Below are 13513 nucleotides of genomic sequence, written 5' to 3' on the forward strand. Positions count from 1 at the left end.
CATCCTGTATTTTAAAAATATGCCAATATCACAAAAGAAAAGAAAAGGCTTAATAGCTATTCCAGATTGAAGGAGACTAACAACATGACAGCTAAATGCATTATATGATCTTGGACTGGTTTTATATCAGATAAAAAGAAGACATTATTCTTTCTACTTTTTGACAATTGTACTATAGTTATGGTCTTGGGCAATACTAAGGAATTAAAGGTAAGGATAGGAGGCAACTACTCTCAAGAAGTTCAAGAAAAAAATATAGAGAGAAAGAAAGAATATGATAAAGAACATGTGGCAAAATGTTGAAAAAAATGGTTGAGTAGTGTTAGGAAATTCTTAGAACTATTCTTACACATTTTCTGTAAGTATGAATTATTTCCAAAAAAAAGCTGAAAAACATGGAGTGCAGTTAGGTGCTATGACAGAGGCAAGACTGGTGGAATGGGCACTTAGACTTAGGCACCTAACCTAAAATGAAGTGGGATGAGGAGATAGGAAAGGTCTTCTGGTGAAGGTTGACTTGTAAGGTAAGTCTTAAGTATTAAATAGTAGGAGCAAGTCAAGTTGCTAGAAATAGGATGGGGTATGGTGGTTGCCTGGAGAAGGAAGGCTCATTTAGATGGGAAAACACAGAGGCATGAAAGAATGAGGTAAATGGGGTTCAACTGATAAATAGGGTTGGAAAGAGAAGAAAATTAAGAAAAAAATATTGTCTTAGATCCTGAAAAAATAGTGTCAAGAGGGAGCAAATAGCTAATGTTGGATGTGAAACAGGTCTTCTAAGCTCCCAGCCTCGTCATTTCTGATTCAGGCTCTGCATTTCCAGAACTCCATGCCTTTCTTTGCTCTTTCTGCTTCCTTAGCTAGAAGGCTCTCATCCCTTTTCTGCCTATGAAGGCATCACTCATCAGGCTGAAGCACCTTTTCCATGAAGCGTTCCCTGACGTTCATGAAGCGTTCCAAATTGGTATCAATCATTTTTACTCCCATAGCACCATGTCCTTTTGTTGAAGCCCTTTTCACACCTTACCTTGTGGTATAATTAATGTTACAAATGCCCGTTTTCCCTGCTTCACTTTAAGTTCACTGAGCATAGGATTCTATCTCATATCTGTGACTCTCCCATACCATCTATATTCATAGCTGACAAAAAAAGCCCTAAAAATGTCATTCATATAGGTTCAGAATTGTCTCTAATGGGAGGAAATAATTATGCAAGTAGAAATTTCAGCTCTACAAACAAGTACATTAAAATAAGATGTCTGTGTTGATGACTTAGAATATGATGTCCTTGTTAACAGTAACCAAGTTAAAACTGGGTTAAGTCAAAAGGAGCTATAGAAAGCTTGTGATAGAAGTCACTTTGAAATGCTGCTTAAGAGACTATGCCAAGATTATTTTGATTGTTGATTTTTAGTGTGTTATTTCGAAAAATTCTAATTAAATACTCCTTCAAAGAGAACTTGTTTGTGCATGGTATGGTGTAACAATGGGAACAGTTTAAACATTTTGGCAGCATTAGTAATTAAAAATAAAGAACAAAATTTTCTTTAAAGCACTTACTTCTGGAGTTAAATGTACTTCCATAGGTGTGTATGTTGGCCAGTATCCCATTGTAAGTATATTTACTGTTAGATCTATACAGCCTGGATCACTTTGATTCTGCATATACTAAAAACAAATGAAGAAATCCAAGTTTAATTATTATAGAAAATCATAAAAAATAATTTATAAAAAATGGGATAATTTTAAATTAAAATTTAACATTTGCATACATTAATTTTACTCCTTTTGAATATATTCTATTAATGATGCATAGTCAAATAATGTTGTTTTCTAGGGTTCCTTGAAATGTTTTCATTTTTTCTTTTGGTTATGCCACCATCAATATGACATAACATTAAAATTATTAAATCAAATTTTCATTATGCATTTTTAGGGATTTCTTTTTGCTTTCATTTTGAATTTATAATATTTGAACATGTAAAACATTAATAGTGTAATTTTTAAGAATGAATAATTAATTTTATGAAATTTAAGGTGAAATTATAATAAAAAAACCTGTTTTACTTGAAAAGCTAAATTCACCTGCTTAAAATGAACCATGATGTCTTTTGAAAGTTCCATGTCCTTGAACATGCCTTCCAATTTGCTGGTGAACGCAGCGCCACATTCTGTTACAAAAGTAAAGTTGTTTAAAAAAAAAAAAAAAAAAGAAAAGTACCAGAAGCAACATTTATCATTGCAATAAATTCTCAAAACTAAAGGTAGGACAGAGAAAATGTGGAATGGGTGTGGGAACGGTAGCCATGGGGGCTGCTGGGTGTGGGGAACGGGAGGAAGAGATGAGATGTGGAGGCGTTTTCGGGACGTGGAGTTGTCCTGGATAGTGCTTCATGGACAATTATGGGACACTGTAGATCCCCCCAAGGCCCATTGGATGGAACGTGAGAGAGTCTGGGCTATGATGTGGACCATTGACTATGGGGTGCAGCGATGCTCAGAGATGAACTTACCAGGTGCAATGGATGTGTCATGATGATGGGAGAGAGTGTTGCTGTGGGGGGAGTGAGGGGCGGGGGCGGTGGGGTTGAATGGGACCTCATATTTTTTTTTAATGTAATTAAAAAAAATAATAAATAAATAATTTTAAAAAAACACAAAAAACTAAAGGTAGGAAAAAAAATATCCTGTGTGCTTACCATGTTTTAGTTTTGACAACATAGATTTTTCAGCATCTACTGAGGCACTTTTTCCAACAAGGAGTCTTTTTGCCAAGTCTTTTTTATAAAATGCTTCAAAAACATCTTTACCTATTTATAAGCAAGTAAGAATAACATAAGACATTGGACAACTAATATGCAAATGTTATACTGCAACCACAGAAAATCCAAAGAAATTTTAATTCTGATGCAAGCCAGTTTTAATGATACTGAAATTGCTATATTAAACCTCCACAACGAATACTTTCAATTTAATTAGAGGCTGCTTTCTATGTATTTCTTGTATCAATATGAAAATGAAAAAATGTCAACTTATCTCATAAAAAATAAGGCCTGAATATACTTTATATACTCTTTTCTAAGTGAATTTTAATAGAAATAATTTATGTTGGGGGGGGAGAGGGGGGGGTGGGGGAGCGGGGTTGAATGGGACCTCACATATATATTTTTGATGTAATATTATTACAAAATCAATAAAAAAAAAAAAGAAAAGAAAAAAAAAAAAAAGAAATAATTTATAATATTTCTTACCATGAATAAACCTGAATATTATCATGATTTTATCAAGGATTCTCTCTAGTTCTTCATCTGTTGCTTCCTTATTACCCGCTCTTAACTTTGAATCAACATGCTTTGCTGTGAGAATAAGAGTTTAAATTACTTGAAAATATAAACATCCATTATAAAATACATTTTTTAAATTAGGAAAAAGAACATTAATTTCTAAAAGTATTAATTGACCATAACACACTGGAATCTTTCCAAAATGGTATTATTACATGACAAAAGGGTAAATATCTTATTTTTAAAAACATAATTGATTCCAAATCATGTAAGAATACTTTCTAAAAGAGTGAAGAGGTCCAAAAGCCAAAATGAATTGTCTCTGAATTTTTTACTGTTGATTTTATTAGTTTTTTTAAAGTTTTCATTATGGAAATTCTGAACATACATAAAAGTTGACAATTACATAATGAACTCTATGTTCCCACCGTACATCTTAAACAGTAATTCAACATATGGCCTATTTCGTACCGTACATATATAACCTCTTTCTGCCTTTTTACATTGTAAATTAAAAAAAAAAAAGTTTACTGACTGGTGCAATTCTAGGAATACTGAATATAATCATGAAATAAATTGCATTAAGTGGTAATTTAAAACCTGTTTTTACTTTTTCTTATGGATCTATGAAATTTCTAGGACACCTCTCCTTCATATAGTTAACAAATATTTTCTGCCCAATAAAACAAAATGCCCTCTTTTGAGATCTCATCCGATTTTATCCTTATTTAGTACTGATTATAGGATGCAAAGATGGCGATTAAGTAATCTCATGTTAATATTATCCAGAGACTGATAAAGTTATCCTCATGATGCAGAGGGATTCATATATAAAAAATCTTCTCAATACAATTTCTGAATAAAATTACCTGATTGTAACTAAGATGGAAAATTAGTTGATCTTTACAAAATACAGCTCTGAGGCAACTAGTCTAGTAAATGCAAATTCATTTTCTCTAAGGCACAAAGTACAGATAAGTATCTTCCTTTTTTTGCGAACTCAAGTTTTATAACTTTACAAGATTACTGTAATGCTCATCCGCTGAAAATACCACATATTTATAGTTATAAAAAAAAAGTGTGTGTGTGTGTAGTTTTCTTTGAAAATGTGTCCTAATATGGCTTGATGAAATCCTTCTTCCTCCTCCCCTTGAGGAGTATAAACATTCTGGAAATAAATTTGCTTAAGTTTTACCTTATTTTTCATATTAAAAAATCATAAAAATATTATTTCTACCGATCAGTTCTGCAGGCTTATTTGGTCTCTTGTTGATAAATGTTTCAAAGGATTCCTTCATCAAGTTGATAAACTTTTCATTTTTCTGAAAGCACACTTCTATGATGTGGTCCACTTTATCCTTAAAATCTAGTAGGTCTTGCACCATGTCTTTATCTTTTTCAGGGTTAATAACTATTGTTGTTCCAAAAGTCTACAAAAACAAATAAATACCAAGTCATTGACAAGTTTATGATACCAAAAATAATTTTCGCCTTCTGTCAAACAATCAATGATGGTTTAATACAAAGTAATTATTTGTGTTATTCCATGCTAAATAATTTTTAAAGTGTCACAAATTCAGTCCACATTAAAAAAACTGTTAAGTGAATATACAACTAATGCTTTAGTGTTACAATGTTCTTTCTTAAAGAATTTATAAATTACTGGGAAAAGGTTTATTACATTTAAAAAATAACTTTTACTTATAAATTTCCCAAATAAAAATTAATTCTTGTTAATAAGTGTACCATGAAAAGGGAGTTCAGTACATTTGAAAAATCTTGGGAATGAAACAAGGCACACAGGAGGACCTGAACCACATACTTATTTATCCCTGAAAAAGACTTCCGATTTGATACACATCTAGAAAGGTACCTATTTTGTAGCTGCTTAGACTTTCTATTGTTCCCTTTTTTCCCCTGCATTTCTAACCACCACAAAAAAGTTTTTATCCTCTATTTTAAATTCATATATGCTATATTAGACATTACTGGGTTTCTACAACCTAATAGAAAATAGACTTTTCTCCATAGGAGTTACACAAACGGCCAACAAACACATGAAAAAATGCTGATAGCTGCAATAAGATACCACTTCATACCCATAAGGATGTCTATTATTTAAAAAGCAGGAAATATGATCCATGTGAAATCTAAGCCTACACTTGATATAGATGTGGAGTGGACACAACCATTCCAGAGTCCACAGGATGGAGAAATAGAGTATGGATTAGAGTGGACTTACTGATATTCTATTCATGAACTATTGTGATTAGTAATCGAAGAAAAGGTAGCATTGACGTGGAGAAAGTGGCCATGGTAGCTGCTGAGGGTAGGGAGTGGGAAGAAGAGATGTGATGTGGGGGCACTTTCAGGACTTGGAGTTGTCCTGGGTGGTACTGCAGGGATAGTTACCGGACATTGTATGTCCTCCCATGGCCCACTGGGTGGACTGGGGGACAGTGTAAACTATAATGTGGACCATTGACCATATGGTGCAGCAGTGCTCAGAGATGTATTCACCAAGTGCAATGAATGTTCCATGATGATGGAGGAGGTTGTTGTTATGGGAGAAGTGGGGTGAGGAGGGTGGGGGGGTATATGGGGACCTCGTATTTTCTGAATGTAACATTAAAAAAATAAAGACAAAAAAATAAAAATAAAATAAAAAGGAAATAAGTATTGGAGAAAATGTGGAGAAATTGGAACTCTAGAGCATTGTTAGTGGGAATGTAGAAAGATGCAGCTACTGAGGAAAGCAATACAGTGGTTCCTTAAAAAGTTAAATATAGAATTACAATATGACCTGGCAATATGATTTCTAGGTATGTACCCAAAGAAATTGAAAACAGGGGCTCAAAGAAATACTTGTATAACAATGTTTACAGCAGAACTATTCACAAGAACCAAAAGGTGAGAACAACCCAAGTGCCCAGCAACAGATGAATAAACAAAACGTGGTACATACAATCAATGAAGTATTATTTGGCCATAAGAAAGAATGAAGTTCTGAGACATGCTGCAACACGGAAGAACCTTGAAAACATTATGCTCAGTGAAACAGGCAAGACTCATAGGACAAATATTGGATGATGTCATTTATAAGTGATGTCTAAAAATAGCAAATCCACATAGAAAGATCAGGTTAGCAGAGGACATGGGGAAAGGGGAAAGAAGAGTATGTTTGGTGGATATGGAGTATGTATAACAAAATTTTTAAAAAAGAGAGAAGAAAAGTTTGTGTGTGACAGTAGTTAACTTTTGACAATGTAAATAAGTTGATGAGGTGATGAATACAACTATTGGGTAGAATATATTTTCTGCATAAACTGGTCTTAAAAGGATACACACATACTTACACATCATATATGCATGTGGAGGCAGTTAGTGGTGAAAAAATACAAGCAGAAAATATAAATACGTTCTGGAGTGGCAAACTGTATAACGGAGCATGTTACCTTTCTAAAGTGAATGCATTTTAAAAATAATGTACATGTATTACTCAAAAAAACAATAAACATCTTGTCTTAATGAATTCATGTCATATTTACAGATTAGTTCACAGGCTATCTTCAATTAGAAGGCCTGACTTTATTTTGATAAATGACATACTGTGTTGAATTTAATTTTCTGTATCTATTTTGTTATGGCATAACTGCTTGTAGTTAACCCTCAGCCAGGAATGATGGTCACACACCAATTATGATTTTTGCTATTCAGATCAAAAATTGTAAAGGTGAATTTCTTGTGTTCAAGACCTGTTAACATTCTCTGAAGACCATTTTGTTGGTAAAAACCATTCTGAATCTTCATTAGCTTTTTCTCAACATAAAGCTTTACATTAAAACCTAGCACAACTTGGTTATAATTTTCAACTGTATAAAACCTTGATGGTGTATGTGTGTGTACATGTACACATGCACAGGTTTCCCATGAAAAAAGTGGTATGTGTTTTCAGACCTGATTATTCCATAAAGCAAGTAACCTTTCACTTTTACTATTTAAATAAAATTTTTATTGAGATAAATTAGGTTGTTACAAGAAACAATGCAGAGAGATCTACACTTTAGACACTGATATGATCCACCAATCTTACTCAGATTTCTCCAGTTTTACTTGAGTTCTTTTGTGTATATTAAGTTCTAAACAATTTTATCTCCTGTCAGTTCATGTATCCACCACCAAGGTCGAGATAATGATCAGGATCCCTTGTGTTGTCCTTTTACAATCTCACCCAATTTTTCCTTCCCTGGCCCCATCCCTAAACCCTGATAACTATTAATCTGTCCTACATTTCTAATTTTTGTCATTTTGAAACTGTTATATAAAGGGAATCATCCAATTTGTAAATTTTTGGATTAACTTTTTCACTCATTATAATTTCCTAGAGATTACATTTATCTTTTACTCTAGGCTCTAAGAATATAGACACCAGCAAGGAAAAACACAAAGGTTTTTGTTAGATGTTTAAGCTTAAAAACTTTCCTTTGTAGCTGGAAACAGTACTACATATCTAACAAAGGGGTGTTGATTTAAAATTTGATTCTTCCCATTTCCATGCATATTTTCTAAAGAATGACATAATCAAATGGCAAAATCAGGTTATCAGTGGGGTCTCTGAACCTTGGCACTACTGACATTTTGGAGCAGATATTTCTTTGCTGTGGAGGGCTGCCCTGTGCACTAAAGCAGCATTACCTGGCTTCTACCTATTAGATACCACTGGCATCCTCCCAGTTATGACAACCAAAAATATCTCCAGACACTGCCAAATGTCTCCTCGAGGGCGGTAGTTATACAAAATTGCTTTGAGTTAAGAACCACTAGTCACTAGTAAGATCCTATATTAGTGCTATGGTAGTGCTAAGTGTCATTCAATTCTGCTGAGTAGGACAGTGAAAAAATTAAAGCTAATACCCAAGATGATTCTGTATAATGGACTGAATCAGACATGTCATGTATGTAAAAAATGCTTTAGAAACATGAAAATTTAAGTATAAAGAAGAAAATTAAGATATGCACCGCTAGGTAATAAAGTCATATACAGACCAACTTGATATATCAAAATGTGTACTAGTTCTCACTGAGCAAAGGCATGAGATTATATATTTAAAAAGCAGATTTAAAAAACTATTAGTTTGAGAAAATCATGATTGTACAATTAAACTTGTATTTATACTAATGATGAACAGCCAAAGAGTTGTCCATTAAGTCATAAATTTAAGGCTGAAAGGAGTTCATCACTGTTGGTGTTATCCTAAAAAAAAAAAAAAAACTCAAATATTTACACAGGTGATGTAGAAGGACACAGATTATTGTACACCCTATTATTTGCGATCAAAGAACAAATGGTACTTCAAAAAAGTTTAATTCATTTTGCCAGGGTACTGAAATATTTTAAGACAGGGAATCTAATAACTTTGAATAAAGCACAAGAAGTATTAACTTTGAGACAGAAGTCTCAAATACCTTGATGTATTCACTCCAGTGCTGCAGTAATATCTGCTGGCCACCTTTTACTCGACTAAACAACTGGTACATCTGTGTGAGATCAGGTACTCTATTCTCATCAAGTAAGTGATCAAGCCCTAAAATCATATAGAAAATGTTAATATATTACATCAGTAGGCCAACACTAGTAAAAACTAAATGAGAATATGTTCCTCCCCCCACAAAATTAATACATAATTTAGAAACTTAGGAAATGTGTGTATTTAATTTCATTTATTTCTATACAGGCAAGTTAATGTAGTTCAACATCTGAGTAGATCCTATTAGGCAAACCTCATTTTTCTGAGCATGTTGGAAGAAGTATAACTTAATTCTTCATGATACTAAAAGCCCTCTTCTTTCACCAGTGCACAAAGTGATGGCCTGAAAAAACGCTCAAACGATATTTAACCTCGAAGGCTCATGATTTCCAGCTTAAGAACTCCTGATTTAGCCAATCAGCTAGAAAATGTCTTTTTTAAAAGGGTAAATTTTGAAATCTATTTTCAGCTGATTAACTTTACTCACATATATAATAAATTGTGAGAAAAAATTTTGTTTATCATAAATAGACATAATCAACACAGCATTTTCAAAATTTTACTCAAGGTATTTAAATGATACACCCACTTTCTAAAATCTTACCACAATCAAGAGAGTTTTTATAGAATATTTTCTACATATTTGCTTTATTACAACTATGGAGAAGCAGTTGATTTCAAGTAGGAAAACTACTAGTTATGTTACTTCACAGAATTTCAGATTCTTCTGTAAAATGGGAATAATGTCTATAACATTTATAGTGGTTTTAAAATGCATACAAATGCAGATGGTGTTATAATTACAAATCCCTAGCAAGGCTCCAAATAGTGGTTTTTACTAAATTTACACGTTGATATACTGATGCAAATAACTTTTATAATTTATCTTACTAAAACCCTAAATGATGTATTTAAGAATTTAAAAATTACAGCTTTAATTTTTCTAATAGTCTATAGTAAACATTACCATATTATTTTATTGAAGGAATTATGCTTATTTAAGTATGCATTAAAGTAATTTATGCAACCTCTTGACTTGATATCTTTTTTTAAATAAAGGGACTATTTTCTTTAAAAAACAAAACAAAACACCTACAGATTCTGAGCACATTTATTTTTATGGTGAACAATAAATTAAAATCTCATTTGTGTGAAAATATACCAGTTGTGTAGAGTTCAGTACGGCAGAGTAGAGAAACATTTCCTGATTTGAATCATGACTCTGCAACTTCCAAGCTATGTGTTTTTGGACATTGATATCAAGAATTTTTTGAACTTAGTTTTTTCAAGTGGAGATAATGATTTCACAGGAATGGTCTAAGATTTTAAAATATTTACATGGATTATAGTTTTTTAATAATACATATTCATGCATAATTATTATGCTAATTCTCTTCCCTTTTGTCTTTATTTGGTTACACTTAGAGGTCTCAATTTTAAGTATCTCATTAGAGATAATTCTACTATATAGCAAAGTACACAGAATCCAAACCAGAACATATTTGGGCATGACTTAGGACTTTTCAAAATTAAACTTACTTTCCTAACACCTCGAAAAAGATCCTGTAGTTTTCAAAAACACTTAAAATGACTTTCAATGTTAGTATTAACTACCTAAGACTTTTAAAAAGTAACATTAACAACCACACATTTTCAGAGAATTAAGCACACTTTGAAGGCTCAAAACAAAACAAAACAAAAAGGATAGAATATTGAGCTGAACATATCACTATTAAAAGTATAGGGTATTAAGAAGCAGTCTTATTGGTGCTCCAAAGCCCCTCTCAACTGATTTTCAATAAAGTTTTAATAACACCCTTAATTAATATAAAGTGAAAGTTAAAACTGTACAATTATCAATATATTATGTCTTCTCTTTTGTTTTTCAAAAATAATCAGGAGGGAAAACAGACCACATATCTGGTAATTCATCTAACACGACGACTCACAAGGGGTATTATACCATTTATCACAACTGAATGATTCTCATGAAAATGTAATAGCTTTGTCTAACTGTATATTTATACTTGTCAACGCTCCTTGACTATTACCTGTATTTTTCCAGAGTCTACATGAAAAAATGATATAAAAAGGAAAGTAAGTATATTACACATAGTGAAGCTGGAATGCTGCTTCCATTTTAAGGGTGGTATTATGCCCTTTAGTTTGGCACCTACATTTCAAAATCTGCTTGCAATCTAGAGGATCTCTTGGGATCTTTCAGCCCAAAAAGTATTTAGCAATATAGTTCTACCAGACTCATTCCACTAGTTTTTTTTTTTTTAAGGTACCCGCAGCCAGGGTTTGAACCTGGGGCCTCATACGTGGGAAACTGGCACTACAACCGTTGAGCCACCTCAGCTTCCCTGAGTTTTTTTTTTTCTTCCTTTTTCCATTTCATTTCATTTGTTTTGTTTTTTGTTTGTTCCTGTTTTTTCAGGCGGCACCAGGAACCTAACCCAGGATCTCCCATAAAGGAGGTGGGAGCTCATTGCTTGAGCTGCATCTGCTCCTTTCACTTTTTTTTAAAACTAAAAATTTTTGAGTTGTTTTTTCCCCTTCAACAGCTAATATGTTCTTTAGAAAAGATATTTAATAATTGTGTTATTAAAATAAAAAATGTTCTTACATTGCTATCTACCATATTTCACTTAGTTTTCTTAATAAACTAAGAAGTATCATTCGGTTTAATTCACACAAGAGCTAGGAAAATTTACCTTTCTGTAGAATTGCTGTTAAATGTTCTCCTAATAGCTGTTTCTCCACACAGGCAATCAGTGGTTTCCTATATAAAGCAAAAAGAATAAGCATCAGGAATAGCAAAGTTTAAAGAAATTTGGTTAGCTGTAAAAGTTGGGAGATTTTAATGTTTAAAATGGATATAGTACACAACCAATCAGAAACTAAAGGGTTAAATAATTCCTCACACAAATAGATGATCATAACTATTATTGATAATGACTCTAAAAACAATTTGCTCTTTGAAAACTGAATAAGAAATAGGTCAAGAGTTTCAGGAAAAAAGGGACACCAGCTGACAAGGTAAGTATATCTTAAAATAAAAGTAGACCTCCCTGCTTTGTTTAGTTGGCACTTATGCTCTATTCATTTTTTTTTGAAAGTTTTGCCCCCCATAATGTGGCATCACTATCACTTGCTGATTGCTATCTGAATTGCAGATATAAACTTCATAGCAGCTTCTAGAGACCCTAAAAAGCATGCTAAGAATTCAACCTGATTCCAGTGCTGATTATATATTAACCTCTAAGGTACAATTATTATTAAAATGTAGTACCCATACGATCGAGAGGTTCTAAAGATTCTGAAAATGTTCTGAACTACTTTTCATCATCTTAGTATTCAAGTCCTTGGTCACCTTGATCGGTCCTATGATCTTTCTGCCCTTAATGTAGCTTTTTAATTTATTCTATGTACGACTACCAGTTACTGTTCTAAAATACAGGTGGACTGAGTCACATTCTGATTGGCATTTATGGACCTCTGTGTTCTGGCCAAACATTTTTTTCCACCTATCTTCTACTCTAATACTTTCTCTGCTCCAGGTCCTATAAAACTGCCTCACATACTTCTATAGTTCTGTCCTTCCACTTTCCAGCTATTCATTCCAAATGCTTTCTCACATTATCATTGATCAAAATCCTAATTATCATAGAAAGTCCTCTGTGAGGTCTGAGATGCAGGGGTATTCACCCAGAACAAAATATTTGAAAATCTGGAAATTCAGCAGGCATGACTACCATATCTATAGAGTACATACCAATTATTCCTGTTTCCATTTTCATTTAATTCAATTCTTTTTAAAAGAAAATTAGAGCATCTGCTTATTCTAATGATTATTTAGCCATTTCCCCTAGTTTTAATTTTGTAGTTTGTAAGAAATTTTTTAATGTATCACCTTATTTAAATTTCACAGCAACACTATGGAGAAAGGATAGCTATTTTGGTCTCTATTGCACAGATGAGAAAATAGATGTTCTGAGAGATTGATTGCGTGACAGTGAGTAGCAGAGCTGACTCTACAATTTAGGTCCAGGACCTTTTTCCACTTTGCCTCCAGAAAAGGAACAAATGAGCACTTAAAGGGAGGGAGGAGTGTAGAGAGGACAGCATTACAAAGGAGACTCAATTAATGAGGTAATATAAAACAGAAGGGTAAGAATCGCTGTTTCTTTTTTTAAAAACAGCTTTGAGATGTAATTTACATATCATAAAACCCACCAATTTCAAGCATACAGTGCAGGGAAGCGGATGTGGCTCAGGGGACTGGGATCCTGCCTACCACATGGGAGGCTGCTGGTTTGGATCCCAGTGCCTCCTAAAGAAGACAGTGAGCTGGAGCAACGGGCAGGCGTGGCAAGCTGACACGAGAGACACAAGAAGAAAAGAACATACTGGGAGACACAACAAAGCAGGGAGCAGAGGTTCCCAGTTCCTCTTAAAGAAGACAGTGAGCTGATGTGGCAAGCTGACACAAGATGGTGCAACAAGAGACATGGGAAGGAAAAACAATGAGACACACAAAAAAGCAGGGAACGGAGGTAGCTCAAGGGATTAGGTCCTGGGTTCAGCTCCCAGTGCCTTCTAAAGAAACAAGGAAGATGAACAGACTCAGCAAGTGAAAAACAAGGGGGAAGGGTGAAATAAAAAAATAAATCTTAAAAAACAACAACAACATATATA

General features: G+C 33.3%; 1 protein-coding gene across 2 annotated transcripts in view; it reads right to left on the reverse strand.

The window, feature by feature from the left end:
* The window catches only part of CUL4A (cullin 4A), a 73570-nt gene that overhangs the window by 19908 nt on the left and 40149 nt on the right, over positions 1 to 13513 (reverse strand). For both annotated transcript variants that reach the window (XM_058276384.2, XM_058276383.2), the window contains 7 exons: positions 11530 to 11597; positions 8751 to 8869; positions 4522 to 4714; positions 3252 to 3356; positions 2700 to 2810; positions 2086 to 2171; positions 1561 to 1668 (listed from right to left, as the gene is read on the reverse strand). In XM_058276384.2, coding sequence (XP_058132367.1) covers positions 1561 to 1668; positions 2086 to 2171; positions 2700 to 2810; positions 3252 to 3356; positions 4522 to 4714; positions 8751 to 8869; positions 11530 to 11597 — 790 coding nt within the window. The remainder of the gene's footprint in view (positions 1 to 1560; positions 1669 to 2085; positions 2172 to 2699; positions 2811 to 3251; positions 3357 to 4521; positions 4715 to 8750; positions 8870 to 11529; positions 11598 to 13513) is intronic.

Source organism: Dasypus novemcinctus, chromosome 15, assembly GCF_030445035.2.
Source record: "Dasypus novemcinctus isolate mDasNov1 chromosome 15, mDasNov1.1.hap2, whole genome shotgun sequence".
NCBI classification, from domain to species: Eukaryota; Metazoa; Chordata; class Mammalia; order Cingulata; family Dasypodidae; genus Dasypus; species Dasypus novemcinctus.